The sequence below is a fragment of the Cyprinus carpio genome, chromosome A10 (assembly GCF_018340385.1).
Source record: "Cyprinus carpio isolate SPL01 chromosome A10, ASM1834038v1, whole genome shotgun sequence".
Lineage (NCBI taxonomy): Eukaryota > Metazoa > Chordata > Actinopteri > Cypriniformes > Cyprinidae > Cyprinus > Cyprinus carpio.
In genome coordinates this window covers 363,557-385,346 of record NC_056581.1, presented here as the reverse complement: position 1 = coordinate 385,346, position 21,790 = coordinate 363,557, and the positions used below count along the sequence as shown (strand labels likewise).

The 21,790-nt window shown below is 36.9% G+C and overlaps 1 protein-coding gene across 1 annotated transcript in view; it reads left to right on the top strand.

Moving 5' to 3' along the window:
* The window catches only part of LOC109089516 (tyrosine-protein kinase transmembrane receptor ROR2-like), a 68,277-nt gene that overhangs the window by 40,063 nt on the left and 6,424 nt on the right, over nt 1-21,790 (top strand). The window contains exons 2-4 of the mRNA XM_042764581.1: nt 3,316-3,396; nt 14,509-14,805; nt 16,348-16,378. Of these exons, the coding sequence (XP_042620515.1) occupies nt 3,316-3,396; nt 14,509-14,805; nt 16,348-16,378 (409 nt within the window). The remainder of the gene's footprint in view (nt 1-3,315; nt 3,397-14,508; nt 14,806-16,347; nt 16,379-21,790) is intronic.

The following is a 21,790-nucleotide window of genomic DNA, read 5'->3' as shown; positions in this document are numbered from 1 at the left end:
TTTGTAAGTAATCTACCCAGCACTGGTCAGGGCCTAAACAAATCATCTCATTCGTGGAAGAGAATGCAATGTTCTTCTCAGATTACTTCATGGGAAGCTACAATTTACCTAAATGGGCTCTTAGCGGTGTTGTTTTTCCCAACGAGTTCAGCTTCTCCAAAGTTTCTGCCCTTTATCCCACTACTTTTTTTTATGAATCTGGCAACCAGGTCCGGACTAAACAAGATGTAGTGTTAACAAGCTTCTACATTCTCAGTCTGGCCGAGGGTGTGCTGCCCCCATCCTGGAGCCGGATTCTCCCACGGGGGGCGGCTCGGCGTACTGCAGCCACCTCTTCATGAGCGCTCCGAGTGGCCTGCTTGCTGACGGTTGCCAGGCGAGTAACTCGCTGAAAAAGGAGAATCCGCGGTGAAAAGTAGTGATTCAGAGGCTTGAGTGCTCGCAGGCACCCTGAGCCAAAATAATTAGATCAGCGTCTTTTCCCAGGTCTCCACACTGGCCCTTTTGTTGGCCTCCCTCCAGTGTGGTGGCAGCAGCCTGCTGATTACTGCTGTGGGCCGATAACACCAGGGTTGCAGGGTCAGTCCTAAGTAGAGCTGACTTGGGAACTGATAAGACGCACGATCATAGACGCTACAAGAAATTACAGAAGATATAAAATCGCATTTACAAACACAACTCCCAGTGCTGAACTCCTGTCAAGAACAAAATAGGTCAAAATATGAGAACTTTTCAAGAACATTCTTACAAACTTCTTAGAACTGGTCTTTCTTAAGAAAGAAGTTAAGAAGATTTACCTGAATCTGGCCTTTAATATAGGTGTCTCAGAAAACGTTTGCAATGTGCATTGGTTGCCTCCAGGAACAGAGTTAAGATCCACTGTTATAATTTGTATATTAAATTATTATTGGAAAAAGTGGCCCTATTTTTCCACATAATCTACTTACTTGAGAATTTTACTGCACAATTCTGCTTCATTATTTGTATTGACTCAAAGACAAAAGACTTATTCACGCCAAGAACAATAACTCTATCAGTGTCCAGTCAGCGTTGCGTTCACACCAATTTTTTTTTTATTTGTTTGCACTGCCGCCCGCTTTAAATGCCTGAGCTCTGTAAAGTTGAGTGGATTCTGATTGGGTGTAAATGTTTTTTATCATTCATCAGCTGGAAGAAAATGTTCTAATATTGATTCCAACGACATTCTTCTGTGTTGATATCACTAAAGCTGTGGTGCAATTTCTCTGTTCTCATAGAATTAATGATTATTAAAACATAATAGTTATTGCTATAGTTATAGTCTTTGACACTCCTAAAATAAAGGTTCCAAAAGGATGTTTTCACAGTGTTGCAACTTGCAATATAGAAGAATAATTTTGCTTCCCCAAAAGAATCTTTCAGTCAACCGTTACTAAAATAATCATTTTTAAGCACTTTTTTCCACTATAAAGCACTTTTTTGTGTAATGGAAAGATTGTATGGATGTGAAAGTTCCTTCATGGATCCACAGAATCCATTCCATCCATTAGTTACTTTTTTAGGGAGTAACACATTATTGTAATGCATTACTTTTAAAAGTAACTTTCCCCAACACTGGGTGCTGATACCATTAATACTCCACCAGTGGACTCGTGTAAAATGTGTACAATCACAAAGCATCCTCTGCTTCTCTGTTATGTGACTCATGCCTTTGGATTCAGCGTAAGTTTCAGGAACTGGAATGTTTAAGATATTTCATAATGTGAAATCAACTTCTCAACCACAAGAGAAATGTGTCTGTAACCCTAGTGTATGTCAGTTCTGCCAGCTCTGAAAGACACCATCTGTGTGTGTTATGGCAGATAATCATTCAACAGGCATCTTAACATAACCTGAGTTTGTGCTAAAGAACCAGTGTTTGATCAGGAGAGTCACCAGCTTCATCAAGATCCTCCTAATCTTTGCAGTTCTTTGTTTTAGCACAGAAGAATGCTAAATAGTCAATGTATATTTTGCATAAATAGTTACCTTTGGAGGGCCAATCTGATGTGTTACACAATAATAATCTGTATATACATTTCATTTAAAGAAATTATGCGTAGTGGTAGTACTGTAATCATTTTATTTATAATAAAAAAATCAGGACGGGATCATTTTCGTTTCTGTACTTCAGTATGTTTGGGGTAAAATGAGCCATCTGATGTCTTCCATGTGGTGTGTTTGTTAGGACTGTGTGGATGAGTCCTAATCACTCACTAATGCTTCAGCTGGCAGCGTGTTATGGAGTATTACTTGAATACAGTACTTTGTAATTATGTGGAAGACCTGGCCCAGCTGTTTATAGCATGTTAAATGTGGTTTTCGACACGCACATTCCCAACTTAATTTTACTTGGGGATAATATGCCTAAAAACTATTTAATTTATTGGAACAGATGAAACAAAGAAATAATTGCAACATCATATTAAGCGAGCATAAATTATGCCCCGAATGTAATGGTTCTCACGCTGATTTCAGTCTCAGAAGGAAATCACTCCACACTGTTAAACAAGGATGTAATTTGCCTTTAACCGCATACAGTGAGCTTCTTAAACACCGGCCCGTTACCATCTAATGATCCCATGAAAACTCCACTCATGCTGTCTGTGTGATTAACTCTGTTTAGGGTATTTATGGAGCATCTCAGAAACCACTCTGTCTCTTTTTGGAACAGATGAAGGATGAACTAAACTGTTTTAGCCGGCTGACGTTGCTTTTTTCTTGCATCACAATTAATGGTAATTTTCCAGAGAAAGCCCTTCTTCTTAGTGTAATATTTTCTTTCTTATTTTTCTGTTTGTGCAAAATAATATCATCATGAAGATAAAAAGAAAAGAAAAAGCTAGTTCAAAAATGCACATGGCAACCAATTAGAAATATGTATTTATTTGTATTTATTTTGGTTTCATTTATGAAAAATGTACATTTTCAGCCTTTTTTCCAGGTTATCTCACATTGATTCCCCACAGAGACATTTGATTTTATATGCCTCAAAAATATCTAATTAACATATTAACTATGTGTAGGTATATTCAAGTCAGTGTTTCTATAAATGACCTGTTTAACCTGTATTTGAATTTTAATATGGGTTTACTGCTGTTGTTTGTGATGCATATACTCTAGAATTACAAGAAGTTAAAGAAGGGGAACTTCTACTTCTACTTTTACAGATGCTAAGGTTCAAGTATTGAGGAAGCTGGCAGAATAATTTGATAAGAGCACATGCTTGTCAGTCCGTGGTTGTTTAGCGCAGGTCTTTACTAATGCCGTACTAACAGTCTCCTCTCTGTTGTGCAGCGGCTGACGTGAATCTGTCGGAGTCTGGAGAGATCGAGGCTCTAGCTGAGGCCCAGAGCGGAGGGCTGCCAACAGCTGAAGGTACAGGAACACAAGGCCTTATTAAACTCAATCCAGAAAGCATCACCTTGTAAATAAAATTCTATGATTATTATGCAGTTTAAAGGATTAGTTCACTCCCAGAATAAACATTTCCTGATAATTTACTCACCCCCATGTCATCCAAGATGTTCATGTCTTTCTTTCTTCAGTCGCAAAGAAATTGTTTTTTTTTTTGTTTTTTTTTTGGAAAACATTCCAGGATTTTTCTCCATGTAATGGACTTTAATGGGAACCAACAGGGTTATAGGTTTAAACTGCAGTTTCAGTGCAGCTTCAAAGGGCTTCACAAGACCATTGTATGGAGAAAAATCCTGGAATTTCTTTGCAACTGAAGACACCAACTACTAAAAGAAAAAGTTCAGCCAAAAATACAAACTCTGTTGTTTTTTTGCTGATGCTTAATTTCAGTATTGTACTAGCATCATGCTAGTTAGCATCATCCACAATGGGTCCAAAATCCCACTCCACATAGCTGTATGTTAAGCATTAAATATGTTCTTATTGGCTTTCAAGGCCCATTCACACCAAGAACTAGAACTATAACGATAGCTATATTAAAAAGAACAATGGACAATAACATTGTTTATTATAAGTGCACACTGTCATCTGCTGCTTTATATGCTGAAGAAGAAAAATTCTGATTGACTTCCAATTTTTTTTTGTCATTCATCATAGTGTAAAATTATATAATTTTTTGTTTAAGTTGTGGTTACACTTCATTTTAAGAAACAGTTAAATTTAAGGACCAATTTTCATATTTTAGATCCCTTAGTCCTACCCCATTCGATTTTATCGAGGCAAAAGTTTTTGTTGTAAATATTAATAAAAAAAAAGAAAAGATTGGATTATGTTTTACAAGAAAATACTATTTCAGTTTCTGCTTAATTGAATGTGCTTCTTTCTGTTCTTCATAATTATGTGAGAAATTTACTAGAAATGTCTGAGTGAAGACAGTTTCAAAGCAAATCCTACACCAAATTCTTTTCAGTGCAGTTAGAAGAAACCATCCTGAAAGTGATTCCAACGATATCCTTCCTCCGTGTTATTATTGTTATAGTTTTGGGTTAGACTTCCCTATTCCCGTAGAACTAGAACCATTAAAGTTTACAGTTTGCGTTACCATCCCTGATGTGAACGCTCCTGTATTTTGTTATTCTTAGCTTGCATGCTGAGCTAAAGATCGGTTGTCATGTTCAATTACGATACACATGAGAACCAATAGTGAACCAAAACAAATCAATGTATGACTGCATGATAAGGTCTGGATCATGAAATGTGGCCTGCTGTGTCTGTCAGGAGTGCGTCTGCGTTTCTGCTTGCAGTGTGCATAAATCAAGAGCTTCAGGAAAAGCCACCACTTTGCTCTGGCAGGCCTGTTTAATAGCAGCTCTGAATATGAGCGCTGCAGAGACTATTTGTGTTGGCGACGGGACCAAGGGGTCTGGGGACGAGAGGAAGCCGTAATAGTTTTCAGGAGAGTGAATGAACGGATGAAGGGCTGTGTTTCTAAACCATGCGTTACTCATATGAACATATGAAGCATGAGAAAAGCTCACAGTGGCTGTGAAACATGTTAGTAAACAGTTGGAAATTAATTCATTTATCTAACCAGGTGCATAAATCAAGTCTGCATGTTCAAAACCAGTCGTGACAGTCAACTGTGTTTTGCAACAGAACATTTGAATAGATTTTGGGTTTCTGTTTAAGTAGCGTTAGTCTAGTTAGCTTCACCCACAAGAAATCTCGCTGAGATCAGTCACGTTCCAGCTTAAAAACATTTTTTTGTGATTTAGATTTGGCAAAATTTCTCAAAAAAAAAACAACAGAAAACACAAACACACAATCAACATTGGAACTTAAACCTGAAATATTCCAATACATCAACTTTGACTCGCCTTGTGAAAAAGTGCACTTAATTGTATTGAATGTGTAGTGTACTTCAAATCTTAAAAGTATGTATTAAAAAAGTACTTGCAGATAATATTTATGAAATAAAAGGCCATTTAAGTGTACTTAAAGAGAGACACTTTCATGACTGTTTCTGAACACACTTAAGTAGACTTTAAAAAATGCACTTTCTAATAATAACGTCAAATTAAGTTTCTCTTTAAAGTACATTTTAAATCATTATTTAATCTTTTGCAATTAAGTGTCCAAAAACATGAAAAGAATTACGTTCGAACTGAATGTAAGTATGTCCATTTTTATTTTTTGAGGAATGCTCATGGGTTCATGAGGGTCACTGGCTTCAGTGGTACATATTCCTCCATCGTCTTAATAATGTGTTTGGTAAATTATTAAATTATATAATATATATATATATATATATATATATATATATATATATATATATATATATATATATATATATATACACACAGGTGCATCTCAATAAATTAGAATGTCATGGAAAAGTTTATTTCAGTAATTCAACTCAAATTGTGAAACTGGTGTATTAAATAAATTCAGTGCACATAGACTGAAGTAGTTTAAGTCTTTGGTTCTTTTAATTATGATGATTTTGGCTCACATTTAACAAAAACCCACCAATTCACTCTCAACAACTTAGAATATGGTGGCATGCCAATCAGCTAATCAACTCAAAACACCTGCAAAGGTTTCCTGAGCCTTTAAATGATCTCTCAGTTTGGTTCACTAGGCTACACAATCATGGGGAAGACTGCTGATCAAACAGTTGTCCAGAAGACAATCATTAGGGACTTTAAGCAGCAACAGCTGATGGAACGGCAACGGCGATCTGACATTAACTGTTAACTGCCATAGCCAAAAAGCGAAAAAATCACTAAACAACAGCAACAAGTGAGAGGACGGTGAAACATCCAATCATTTATCATTAGCGTGATAAAAAATGTCATTTAAACAGGCAAGAAAAGGCGTGCTTTTGGCATTAAACAACAAATTATTGTCAGAAGAAGAGTTTTTAGTCTAGTGTGATGCCAATAAGTCTAAAAACCTAGATTTAGCATACAAAATATACTCACCTTTTAATCTGTCATGTAGTAGCGAATTGGACAAATTACCTGTACTCCCGTAGTAGACCGTTACAATGTACACATCACGAAGTAGCAATCATCACGAAGTCGCGCATGCGCAATCGCACGTTCTTTGGCGTTGCCGTTCCATCAGCTGTTGTTGCTTAAAGTCCCTATTGACACCCTTCACAAGGAGGGTAAGCCACAAACATTGATTGCCAAAGAAGCTGGCTGTTCACAGAGTGCTGTATCCAAGCATGTTAACAGAAAGTTGAGTGGAAGGAAAAAGTATGGAAGAAAAGGATGCATAACCAACCGAGAGAACTGCAGATTTATGAGGATTGTCAAGCAAAATCAATTCAAGAATTTGAGTGAAGTTTACAAGGAATGGACTGAGGCTGGGGTCAAGGCATCAAGAGCCACCACACACAGACGTGTCAAGAAATTTGCTGAACCACAGACAACGTCAGAGGTGTCTTACCTGGGCTAATAAGAACTGGACTGTTGCCCAGTGGTCTAAAGTCCTCTTTTCAGATGAGAGCAAGTTTTGTATTTCATTTTCCAGCAGGATTTGACACCTGCCCACACTCCCAAAAGCACCAAAAGTTGGTTAGATGACCATGGTGTTGGTGTGCTTGACTGGCCAGCAAACTCACCAGACCTGAACCCAGAGAATCTATGTGGTATTGTCAAGAGGAAAATGAGAAACAAGAGACCAAAAAATGCAGATTAGCTGAAGGCCACTGTCAAAGAAACTTGTGCTTCCAGACCACCTCAGCAGTGCCACAAACTGATCACCTCCATGCCATGCCGAATTGAGGCAGTAATTATAGGTAAGTATAAAAGGAGCCCCTACCAAGTATTGAGTACATGTACAGTAAATGAACATACTTTCCAGAAGGCCAACAATATTTCGATATTTCGAATTTTTATATATATATATATTTTTTTTTTTTTTTTTTTATTGGTCTTATGAAGTATTCTAATTTGTTGAGATTTTTATTAATTGTGAGCCAATTAAAATAACCAAAGACTTAAACTACTTCAGTCTATGTGCATTGAATTTATTTAATACACGAGTTTCACAATTTGAGTTGAATTACTACTGAAATAAATGAACTTTTCCACGACATTCTAATTTATTGTGATAAACCTGTGTGTTTTTTTGTATATATATATATATATATATATATATATTATATATATATATAGATATATATATATATATATATATATATATATATATATATATATATATATATAAAGCATTTAGTGTTGCATCTGAAGGCCAGGGGTTGGTTAAATGGTGAGTTACCTTGGCTTGTCAGCAGTGCTTGTGTTGTTTATCGTTCCAATCATGGCCACCACAAGTAGTCAAACCCACTTAACCTCTCCTGCCTGCCGCACTCACCAATCCTGGGCTACGGAGAGATCTCTAGGAGTTTTAAAGTAGTTTTGTACAGGTTACTTCTTCTTCTTCTTCGTTCTTCTGCTTCTTCTGCAATAATGCAATTACAGAACCAATCTGTATTTTCTAATTTGGCCCATTGTTTTTCCTCAACTTGTCCTTTCCCTCTTCTGACAGAAGCAAATGCTTTACTTCGTGCTGTTTACGGTGCATTGTGTTTTGGCAAAGTGAAGTGACAAGTACAGCTTGGCATGTTTGAGTGGGTGCAGCAATGCACTTTATCTTGTTTGAGTTTCAGCAGCACTGGCATCCATGCATGAGTAATAATGGATTTGTGTAATAATTTCACATTTTGCCTGTTGAATCATGCTAACTTCACCTGACTGTAAGTCTAGCCGCAGACAGTCGTGCAGCAGTGCTTCTTCTGTGTCGGTACCATGGTTCATTGATGTGGAACACATTCATGTGCAGTAGTGGCTCTCTCAGTATGTCATGTCTTCAGAGCGTCAGCTGAGCGTGATCACAGTCATTATTCCTCAGCGATTATAGACAGCAGAGGACCTGTAACAGCTTGCCATTACCACATCGAGGGTGCATGTATATTCTCAGGACTCCTGTATTCACCGCTTCACTTTCTCAGTCATTCACACAGTTTGGCTCTGCAACACAGTTGGGCCTTTCATGCTTCAATTTCATCACAAATCTTCTGAGATATGATGCAGATCTTGTCAATGCTGTTTTGATGGTGTTCATTTTTCTTTGTGCAATTCTGCGTTTTGCTGTGGTCTTTTGTTGACGGTTGAATTGTCTGCTGCTAAGGATTATTACAGTTTCATGTTGTTCCTAACTGAACAATGTGTTTCAGGTGCATTAAGCCCGAGGTATACTTTGGTTTTTATGCATACTCTGTGGTATACATAGTGTGTGTGTGTGTGTGTGTGTGTGTGTGAGTGAGTGTGTGTGTGTGTGTGCGTGTGTGTGTGTGAGTGAGTGAGTGAGTGAGTGCCGTGCGTGTGCGTGTATGTGTGAGAGTGAGTGTGTGTGTGTGTGTGTGTGTGTGTGTGAGAGTGAGTGTGTGTGTGTGTGTGTGTGTGCGTGTGTGCGCTCACACACAGGTTGATTAATTTTTTTTTTTGTACTAATTAGTAGTTCCACATAGGGATGGGTGATAAAATAACATTTGTTAATAATGTTGACATGTGGACATTTTTACTCAACATGGATTAATCGAACAGCTGATCACACAGCAGCCAGTCAGTGCATGTTGCTAATAAGTCTGCATGTCTCTGTGTGAATGATTGGTGTATTTTTGTCTACTACACAAACTCACACACGTGACACTGAGCGTCTGCGTTTCAATATATGAGGACATAAACAGATGAACTTCATCTCCAGAGCTGCTCTGAGAGGCACTTCAGCAGCCTTACAGTTTCATTTGAGAAAACGTACCATCAAACAGATTGAGTTTAATGGGTCATGTGAGGCTACATGCACTTTTACAAGTTGTTTGAACTGAAATGTGTGTTGGCAGTGTGTGCACACAACCACCCTATAATGATAAAACTCCACCCAGTGTTTTTTTTTTTTTTTTTTTTTTTTTTTAATCTGCTCAAATCTTTAACCCTTTCTCAAATCGAGCCGATCTCAGATGCCTGTCAGTATGAGGTCACAAAGACAGGCCCCTCCCACGATAGTTTGATTGACAGTGGCATTTCAGCACAGACTGGAGTCTAACCTTACACCGCCCTGAGTGACTGTCATCAGTCCGCCATTGTTTCACCGCCGGAGCAGATGTAGGCAAGAATGTCTCCTAAGCGATTGAGGTGTTTTGTTGTTGGATGTAATCATGAACATAGCAGTCGTCATTTACTCCCGACATCTGAGCCGCTGAAGACGCAGTGCATTACATTTGTTTTTAAAGGGAATGCGCCCCCGATCTACCTAAATGAGTCTATGTTCACACAAATAATTTGTGATCCAGCTTCACCTACAGAAGAAGTGAGTGTAAGGTTTTTTAATGAATCTTTGCACATCACCTTTACTAATAATTTGCTAATTAGCAAGTTTCAGATGAATTAATGCAAACAGTCCCTCAGAGAGGTTGGCTTGGTAGAGAGGGGCGGAGTCAGCAGAGCTCATTAACATTTAAAGGAAAATGCTACAAAAATGCTACAAAAAGGGTGTTGTTTTACACTACCATTGAGAAATTTTAACCAAACTATATAACAGACTTTTCATTAAGACCCTAAAGAATCATATTAACTTGTGGAAAATGGGCATCCTATGACCCCTTTAACAAAGTCAGAGCTCATCATGTCAAACCGCCAAAATAAAAGTTCAGTTTAGCTTGAAATTATGACAGAAATATATTAATAGTATTGTATACTAAAATGCATAGAATACAACCAAGATATTTTTATCCATGTTTTTAATTTATACAGTTCTGTTGTGCAGCAAAATGACTTGACTAGAGAAAATGCAATGTTTTGTTGTAAAATGATTTATATTTTCATTTGATTTCATTTAAAAAGATTGATTAAATTGTTAAAGTTGTATTAATTCATTTCATTAGACACAATTTGGTTATGATACATTTGTATTAAATCATAAAACACAGAATCCAGGAAAAAAATGGAAAATACAGAATTTAGGGGGCTCTAAATTAAAAGGTTTCTTAAGCTGTGGTTTAATTATGATGTCAGATTATATGGAAAAAACTGAAAGACATTATAAAGGACAGAAACAGCAGAGACACTGGATGAAGATGAAACTTGGTGCGTACATGTCTGCTTGCGTTTGCTAAGCACTTGCATAAAAACCAAAGTATACTTATGACAAGCTGTGGCGCAAAAAAAAAAAAAATAAAATAAAAAAATAACAAAATAAAACATATTGTAGCCAAATAACACATTTCTCACTTGTTTGAAACAGATGTAACTGACCAGGAAATTTTGCGATTGTAGCTACAAGTAGGAGGAGAATGTAATTAAAGCGCACACCTAGTTTGTGATTTAGTTTAGAAAAGTGGACACCAGCACAACAGAAAACAAGAAACTCTGAGCTTTAAATATGCACGGGGACGACTTTATGCCTTGCATTCGCTTGGACTCAGCTCTTGTAATCATTCAAGCGTAGGTTGGACAACTTGGCAACTGCGTGTCAACCCATTTAAGGCTGCATACCACCCTTATGCTGGCTGTGGGTTGTGGAGATATGATCTCAGATCAGGTTCAAGAGTGCAGGGGATTTCATGTCTGCTCGATAAGACTGAGGCCTGTACGGCTGTGTTTATTTGAGCTCCGTCTGGCTCTCTACATGCTGTGAGCTCACACTTCTCAGGCTGAGCTTAGCCAGCTTCTCTTTGCACTCTTGCTGTCACTTTCTCTGTTTTCCCATCATGCAGTCCTGTTGCATTTCTCACCTCCGCAGTATCGTGTCATCTCTCATGTATCTGTGAAGAGCAGAGGACGCGGAGTCAACACTGGAGCCAGACATGGTTTTAAAACTAAAAGAACAATCTTCTATGGACACACTGGCAATATAATCGCCTTTAATTATATTCCAAATTAAATCAGATTGAAGATACTTTCATATGTGATATCCACTGAAAGTAAAATAACTTTTAAAAGGCCCATCAAACAATGAAACAATGAAAATGTATGAATGTGTATATATAACAAAACTATGTGCCGGCGGTGGTCCTTGAGATATTATTAGTCATTCAGTATTGATGATAATTATTACATATGAGCTTTGTCATTTTGACACATAAAAAAAAAAGCAAAACAGAAATGTAGTCACATATGAGAGTGATTTACTTGCCGTGTAGAAGGCTGAATAATGATGATTGCAGACACTTTGAAAACGAGGTTTCACAGTATGGAGTTATTGACCATGACCATTAAAAAATTAAATATTAATATTGTGTTACAACTACCTAATAATACTGATTATATCTAGTTAAAACTCCAACAAAGTAGGGGGCGCTCTTGTACCGTAGCATGGGTTTTTCATAAAAAAAGAAAAAAGAAAGACAGTGTTTAGCTACTGCTGCCCACAAAATCTGTCAAATCATGGGAGTTTTGGGATTGCATAAAATAAGATCAAGCAAATTTGTAATAGTATGTTTTTTTTTAATGCTTTTGTACAGATATGATTTCTAACTCTCCACTGAGTGATTTTGTATTTTTGAGTGAGTATTTTTTTTTAAATTTTATTATATATATATATATATATATATAAAATATGAGTAAAAAATAAATAATTTTTAAATTATTTTTTCTGTAGATGATGTGATAGCATAACTATTGTGAATTTTTTTTTTTTTTTTTTTTTTTTTTTAATAATAGTGCAGTGAAAATCTGACATATTGTGAAGGGCCTACTTTGAAAGGAAGTTCAAGTGTTTTATTAATACAGTCTTGTGTACATTTAATTGAACATGGAGCTATTTGAGGGGGGCGTTGTGTCTCTGAAGTTTGGCAAGCTTTGCTCTACCTAATAAGAGTACAGTTTTTTTACCTTGGTTTTGTTTGCTACATTGCAGAGGTCTACAAATCATAGGTTCACCAAAACAAACAAATCCCCTCCTGGGACGTTTCTTTCATCCGCTGTTGTCAGATGTTTGTTTTTGATCTAAAGCTGGAGTTACTTCATCCAGATGTGCTTTCCCAGACTTGAGTAATTCCGCCGTCAAACGCAGGGGTCAGTGCTGTGGCAGTTTGACCTCGACCAGTCAGCTCGTGTTTATCTGGTCCCATTTAAAAATGGCACATAAACTTAAAACACAAAAATGTGTGCAAACTTGTGATGAAAGAAATTGAGAAATCTTGGCTGGAACCAGTCATTCTGAAGCAGCTTCAAACGGGGCTCATGCAAAGAGAATTCAGATGTTAATAAAGCAATATCACACGAGCCAGTGTTTGAGAATAGTTCATAGATCAAGCATGTTAACAGCACAAGTATTTAAATAAGAAAGAGTGTCGGTAAGATCCACTCGGGTGTGGGAACTACTTTCTTGAGCCACAGATTCAGGATCTGACAAACAAGTCAAAGATTTCAGTGTCCAAGCATCTGTTGCTAATTTGAAAATGTCACTTCAAAAATAACAACAACTGCACAATTGTGATATTACTTTTACATAACAACACTATATACTGTGTGTGTGTGTGTATATATATATATATATATAGAGAGAGAGAGAGAGAGTACACTGTAAGAAAAAACTAAAACAAATCTGTAGTTTTTACAAAATAATTTTGGTAGTTGTGGTTGCCAGAATAATTTAGTATACATGTAAATACAGAAAAACTGTTGAAACATTTACAGAACAAACTGTAAATTTTACGGTATAAAACTGTAATTTACAAACAAGAAAATTTTTGCTTAAACTAGTCAATTCAACATTGCACACTGTTACTAAAATCTGTTTTGTATCTTTAACATAAGTTGACAACCACCATAATAATGGAGGGGGTAAAAGAGACAGCAATATCAGTTCATCACAAGTATATACTAATATATAGAAGGTGCACGGAGTCATTCACACAAACACTAAACACCATTATGGTAACACACGGCACTTAAATAATATTATTATTCATTAAACAACAGAAGATGTAACATAAACCCACATGTATATAACTGATAACATGACAAAACTATTCAGAAAAAAATATTTAAACAAAATCCTTTCAAATATGGAGTGCCAAGCAGGGAATTCTGGGAATATCAGTTTACAGTTTTTACTGTAAATTATACATTTATTTGTTCTTTTTTTACTTCTACAAATTTTATAATTAACAGCATTTTACTGTAAAATTACATGAAATGTCTGGCTAGATCTTTCACCGTTTTTCCGTGGGTGGGAACTTACTGTTAACCTATTAACAGTTTTTTTCCTGTAGTGTGTTTAAAATATTTAAAAAAAAAATTACAGTGTGCTTATCTCTGCCACTATAATATTATATTACTACTGTTATATAATCTTCGCATTAAATAAAAAAATTAAAAAAAACTATTTAACACTGCTGCGAGGGTGTTTCTAATACAATGGCTGAATGCAGTAATCAGTCTCTCTATACTTCTTCCATCTTTCAGACTTTTCCTCTGCTATTACAGTATTTTGGAATGTAAAATATTTGCTGTAGTTTCCCCGATTTTAAAATCCACATATGAGAACCTCAAATGATTCAGTGACTTGAGTTGAGTGAACGATTCAGTGACAGAGTGCTTTTACTGCAAACAGAGCAGTGTTTTCTGTGAACTCTGCTGTTCTCAAAAACACTGTCATCATGAGCTGTTCACTTGTAAATGAACTCTACCACGCTTCACTCTGAAAACACATTGCAAATGTGTTTAAATTATCAAAGCCTTTTAAGTTGTTAATCGCACTAAGCTGTCACGATTTTAGTTTTATTTCAAATAATTGCTCCGCCCTAGTTTGAATCCTTTCTAAAATGTTCAGCTTTAGTGTGTGAATGCATTACATAAAATTGATATATAATTTGTTCCGTTCACAGTGGGTCTGTGTGCAGAACCACACACATCTGTACACCTTTTAAATGGTTTCAGTGTCTCAAGGTAGTGTCTCTCAGCGAGGATGGGGGTTGATTTCTTCTCAAGCCTGCATTGATGCTCAGGGTCCTCACCTTTGACCCCTCTAACAGCCTTCCTTGCCCTTTTCCCTCAGGTTATTTCCTGGAGTTTGTGGAGCCGCCAAACAATATAACTATAGTGCAGGGCCAGACTGCCACTTTACACTGCAAAGTTGCGGGCTACCCGCGGCCCAGCATCCGCTGGCTTAAGAACGACGCCCCGGTGGTGCAGGAGCAGGGCCGAATCTCCATCCGCAAGACAGAGGCTGGATCCAAGCTCCGCATTCAAGACCTGGACACCACCGACACCGGATACTACCAGTGTGTGGCTTCAAACTCCATCAAAGTCATTTCAGCTACTGGAGTGCTCTATGTGCGGCTGGGGAGTGGAGGTAAATGATTGCTTTTTATCTCATTTTAATTCTTTATTGAAGACTTTTAAACTATGGTCCAAACCTACATTATATTAAAAGCAAAATATTATAGTAAAATTGGAAAAAAGACAAAGTCAAAATATGATTGTGTATTTAAGATTTTATTTACGGGGAAATTAACTACTGGATGTGATTAAATTAAATGAATGAATGAATGAATTGCATTCTTTGAAAAAAAAGTTTAGCAAAATATGAAAATGTATACAAATATATTTGTATACTTATATTGTATATTCGCTACAGAGACCAATTTAATTGATCAAATACATTTATAATATTACAAAAGAATATTATTTCAAATAAATGCTGTTGTTTTGAACTTTTTATTCATCAGAAAATCGGGGAAAAAAAGCATCACAATTGACAAAAAGTAGCATAAAATTGATAATAAGATAATGTATCTTGAATAGCAATTCAGCATATTAGAATGATTTCTGAAGGATCATGTGACACTGAAGACTGGAGTAATGATGCTGAAAACTCAGCTTTGATCACAGGAATAAATTACATTTTAACATAATCATAATATATTCACACAATATACAGTCTTTTGGTTTCTCTGCACAGTGGTTTTTCCGATTGGTTGAGCTTTCTTCAGAATTATGGGTAGTGTAGTTCTTCAGGAATTTGGCTATTAAATAATGAAAAGTTATTTTGAAATCACATTGACTTATGGCTCGAGCATATTTCAGTCTTCAGCTTTGTAGGTCTCTCTTGAAAGGTTTATACACTGTCGTTAAAAATCAATTTCTCTGTGGAGAAAACAAATGGGATTTTTCATCCAGAACCCTGCTGTCGCACTCCATGGGAAGAAGGCACGATTTCCATTCATTTCAGTCAGGCCAGAGATTTGATGACCAAGTTTGTGCTTTTAATGCATAGTTGTTTTTGGAAATTATTGCTGTCACATGAAACCCAGCTCAATTAAACGTACCTGTGTGGTATCCCAGTATGAACTCCCCTCAGACTTTTGTAACATTTTAGTTACTCACATTTGGGACTACAATCAATGCATTCTCTCTCTATCATAGCTCTAGTGTTTTCTTTCCTGTTCACCTATTTTAGCTTATTTGGGGAGTCTATTGATTTACAGATGGACTAAAGCAGCACTGTTTTACAACCATATGTGCCAAATCTCACTCTGGCATCCGTGTATATTTATAGGAAAGCAGCAGCATAAATCTCAGTGTTCTTGCATTAGGACTCTACTTAAGAAACAACTTCCCACTGTTTCCTTCTGGGGGGGAAAAATCCCTTTTATGTGCATACGGTAAATTCTCCACAAGGAGCGTGTCCGATGTGCAATACATTATGCTTTTGGCAGGTTTAAGAGCTTGCTTGCGCCGTGCCTCCTGCTTCTCTGAAAAATCATTTTAGTGTAATAACATGCAGCTCCCCTTGAACTCAAAAGGCAAATTAGGGTTTGTGAAAACAGCTGTTCCCAACGGGAAGATCATGTTAAGACGCTTGTCTGTAATTCCTCCTATCTGTGTTTTACAGGACAGTCGCCAGCCCATGGAGGAGAAGAGTCGTAAGTACTCCTTTTGTCAGTTCACATTTCTCTGCTGTCTGTATTTGTTTCTGTAAAATGTTTCATTTCCACACAGTAAATTGTTTATTCCAACCCACTGACCTCAAAAATACACACTCACAAATGGCCTTGCATTTTAACAATTCTTCTCGACAAGAGTCATATTGTTTAAAGAGACGAGTCACCACATTTCTGCTTAAAATGCCTGGATCATTTTGTTATTGTGTGAACTGTAGCTGTACAAGATTACCGATTTTTTTTTGGACAAATTTTTAGTGTTCAGCTTATTGCTGGCTGTTGTCTTATGATTAAATAAGGTAAAATGGTAAATCTACATAAGTGTCAACTACATATTCTTACTCTCTCTCGATTCACTCAGTCCTGAACTGTTGCTACTGAAACATAAAACTTTGGTTGATCCGTGGAAATCAACCAGGACCTGCTGTTCCAAAAAAGAACAAAAACACAGAACTGTATCCTGGCTTGAAGCTGTATATCTGACTTAACTTCCTCAAGAACCGGAGAGAGAGCTGGCAGGCGCCTTCGGTTGGGGAAGTTTTGTGGCAGGTCCTAATGTTTCCATTTTCCTTTTCCAGGTTAAATAAATGGTACTGCAATATCTGTGGGGATGATTTTAGGGCAGAGCTCATGTTAATAGGATTCAGCCTTCATTCCTGCATACTGACATACTGTCATCCTGTAGAGCAGTGCTATAACGGTGTGGCCACATTTCTGAATTTTTGTGGGCAGATCCAGTCGTTTCAATTAAAATTCACAGAATCTGGAACTTTGTTTGAGGGTGAAAGATTAGTTCATGTTGACTGAATTGACTCTTTGCAAAGACCCGCCCCGCTTAGTTACTGTTGCTACATTTGACAAGCTATGGCACTCTTACGCCAAACATCATGTTCTCAAGCGGTGAAAAATACATCGCGGAGCAAAGAGGACACTGACAAGGTGCCGACATACCAGACAGAGCAGGTTACTTTTGATATGAAAGAAAGTCTTAGCTTTCAAATTTTGTAATTTTTTAAGAAATTCCAAAATAAATACTGTTTTGTGGCTCTTTAATGTGTCATGAAAGATCTCTGTAGTGCCTCAGTTCAAGCAGAACGTGAACAGATCAGCTCTTCCTCTTTACTACTAGTTATAGCACAAAATAAACATGAATGAACATCAGAAGGAATCTTGATTTAACCGTGGAAAGACATCAATGCACATCATTTTTCAAGTTCAGCTCCACAGACGTTAATCTACTCTTCTGTCTGGTTTGTTAGCTATTTTTAGGAGGTTTGCATTAAGTAGTAATGTAGTAATACAGTGATATTTAAAGCCCAAATTCAGTATGCACCTTATTGATGATGTATACTTTGTACAGGCAAGCAGATGAACCCAGAATATAAACGCAATGGCAAGTTTAATATTAAATTTTTTCCCCATTTTCCCAATTTTTTCCCCATAGAAAACCATTATAAAGAAAACACTTAACCATTTAGCGCATATTCTAGGCTCATCTGCTTGCCTGTATAAAGCATGCATTATCAATAAGGTGTGTTTCAATTGCTAATGGCCAAAACTTGCATTTTGATCACATATCTTTGTTGTTTTTGTTTGTTTGTTTGTTGTTTTTTTTTGTTTGAGAGGTGATCTAAATATTTTTGGACTGGAACAGATGTAAAATTGACTGGCTTGTGCATCAGTTCTATGGATGTTTTGCCCACCAGGTCTTCGAGACTGTCACGTGACTGAAAACTATGAATAGTGACTTCTTTACTTCATATATTGCTAGAGTATTCACAATTCACAATTCACTTTTTCCCTGTGAAGTTTTACCAAAATCTCACTAATGTGACCGCACCTTAATTTAAGTTCAGATTTTTTTCATTGGAAGACTTTTTGCACTCATATTTCAAACTGAATTACTTTCTTTTGTTCATGGAGCACAAAAGAAGATTGTCCAACATGTTTTTTTTCCAATGAAGTAAATTGAGCTGGACATTGACAAGTTCCAGGAATGCTAAAAAAAAATACAAGTAGTCCAACACGTATGTGTCAAGTATTCTAAAAGAACAGGAGGAACAGGCCACGATCGATTATAGTGTACAAGTCAAACGGATCACGTTTTCGGTGCATGTTTTGTCATTTTTGGAGCTCTATAGTATCTGTCTGTTTATTTTTAGTGTATTCAGATGAACACATGAGACAATCTGCTACACTCATATGGGTTTGGAAACACATGAGGGTCAAAAAGACTCAGTTTACAACTATGTTAACATGTTTCAGAGGAGTCTTCTGTCATCACTTATGTTTGACATTTGTCAGATTTTACATCACTTTTTGCAGGAGCGGTTAGTTTACTATTGAATAAACAAATCCATGTTACACAGCATATATGTGTGAGAAAAAAATGAAGACGCTGAAAAGCATAAGGAGGGCAGCTGGGATTTCTACCATAATCCGTGTTTTGGTACAATGCAGCAAAGTTTGAATTGCGTGTTGTGGTGTGCTTTCTCATTTATGCTACATACTGTATGCAATGCGGTCTCAGCTACCATGTGTGCTTTTAGTGATCTGATCACAAAACATTTTAGACACCATTTTCTCATGTATTTAGCACAAAGATAGCACAACTCAGTACTGGGTACTGAGTTGAGATGAGAGCTGCAGTCACATGTGCAGGCCTTTGGCAGATTGATCTTTGCAGTATTTGCCGTCCTTCACTTCCCAGTACTGCATGTGTAAGTCTCAGCTGGACAACACATCCTCTGTTCCTGTCCAGCGCTTACATTCACACTCTAGTGAAGTGAGTTTCAGCAAACACTTTGACATGAGCCTCCATGTTAACTTTCCTTCCTGCACTGACCGGTTCAAAATATGTTTTTTATCAGGAATACAGTGTTTGTCCAAGTGATAAACAGGCTAAAATGATTCCTGCCTTTATGTGAAAATCTTTCAGTGTAAGGAGAAAATACTATGTAGTGCTGCTCCTCATTGTTTTTTCCTCTTATGCAATGTAAAGTTTCTTTGAAGTCGCGTTGTCTTAGAGCTCTCTGTGTAAATAAAGGCCCCAGACTGCATTTGTTGTGAGGGGTGGCGAGGATAATTTGTGGTTCGAGTCGTTAAAGAACTATGTTATCCAAGCTGAAGAGCATTGAGAAGTTGTAAGAACCCATGCAGACATTTGATAAAGGCAGCGTATTGTTTTTGTCTGCATAAATGGTTACAGATGAGCATGAGAAGCACAAATCTCCAGTTGTGTTGCTTCAGCCTGACAGGCTCATTGTCTTTCACACTGAAGCATCTGTGAGGTGCATCACAATGTTCAAAATGTTATTCAAGCGTTTCCTGAGAGGACAAACTTCTATGCACATCCTGTAAACTTTTAACGAACAGCCATAAGGCAAAGAATGCTTTGCTTTTTTTTTTTCCTCTTATATTTTCAACAAAAAAGTAGGAAGTAAATCTGAGTCTTGTTAGGCTGGAGTCCTCAAACATTAGCTTGAGAGAAAATTCCTCGCTCAATCCAAACTGCAGTGAAATTGTAACCATATGTGATATTGAGGCTGGCCGTAGCAGAAATTTAGAGCATTGATGGTTACGCTGGCAAAATGCCACAGTTAGGAGCAAAATCAAACGTGAATAGTGCAACATTCCTTCTGCGAGCAGTTATTTTAGCACAGCTTCACACTACATATATTCACAGGTTTCACCATATGAGTGTTCAGAGCAGCAGTGTGTGATTTATAACCACTGAAAAACACAGGAGAACTTTGACTGATTAGGGATCTACTAAAATGTCAAAGCCAAAGGCTGATGAGTGAAATATGATTTGCTGCAGGGCTCTGGCCAGACATGTTTGTTTCTGATCATGTTACATGTGTGCGAGGGTAGGACGTTTTCATTAATATTGTTTGTACGACAGTAATTTAGTTTTCTGTTTTTCTGTATTGTAGCAGATCAGTTTGGTTTGCAGTGGAGAAGCAAAACACAGTCTATCCACCTTATTTTTAACATTATTGCGGCCATTTTTACCTTGAATGTGTCTTTTAAAATACTACATTCTGGTCAAATTCAAAAGTAGCTTTTATGTATGCTTTGCGCATTTTGAGTTTGTGGTGAGTAGGATTTTAAAAAAAATATTTTTATTCAACAAGGATGCATTAAATTGCTAAAAAAGTGACAGTAAGGATTTTCACATTGTACATAGACTTAACAAACATAATACTATCATTCTATTGGGATTTCTATTCATCACAAAATACTGAAAAAAAGTGTAACAGTGTCCACAAAATTAACAACACTTTATTTCAACATTGATAATAATCAGAAATGTTTCTTGAGCAGCAAATCAGCGTATTATACTGATTTCTGAATAATCATGTGACACTGAAGACTGGAGTAATGATGCTGAAAATACAGCTTTGATCACAGCAATTAATTATATTTTGTAATTGTAATTATACTGTATGTCACAATATTACTGTATTTCTGATCAAATAAATGCAGCCTTGGTGAACAAGAGACTTCTTTCAAATACATTAAAAAATCCTACCGACCGCAACTTTTGAACAGTTGTTGAAAATTACTATTCATTCCATATAAAATTATATATATAGAGAGAGAGAGAGAGAAAACAGTTTGCTGTGTTTTTATATGTTTAGAGTATCTTGCTAACGTCATACTCTTAGTTTTAACCACCAGAGCTTGTATTCGTTCCAAGTCCATCACTTAGAAGGGAGACAGGAGACTCGGTTTGGATCAGAGCCTGACCCCGTATCATACTTTAGCTCTGGAGACCTTTGCTGTTGTGGGTTGTCAGTTCATTGTGAGACTAAAACGAATGTGTCTGTTGTGGAGACGAGAAAAAAATCCAATCAAATCATCAAGGCATCAAGTTCAGAAGCCTTCAGAATCCAATTCCAGCCAGTTTCTGAGTCCTCATATAAAGTCATTTGTGTCTGGCCAGAAGAGAGCACTCTTATCCAGTTGGTAACTGCAGAAACAAGCAGAGATGGATGTCCTGTACAGCAAATCCTACTGAGTTTTGGTCACTTCACATTCAGATTATGATGAGAGAAACAGCAAAGCCCAAAGGTACAGTAGTGTAATAAACAACCATCGAAACTTCTTCAGAAGTGCTCCAATCATAACACTCAAACTGTAAATACACTCCTGTAATGCTCTGGCTCTATGTGAGGTCTATGAACAAGAGGACACGAGATACATAGAGAGTCCCATAATGCTCATTACTATGGTCTCTATGCTGAGAAATGTTACAGATGGCAATATCCTACACAACTCGCATCCTTTAAAATGATCAACAAGTTCAACTTATGACATACACCAAATATAAATATAAATAATATAAAACTAGAGTAAAAGGTCCTAAACACATGGTATTATGATATGTAA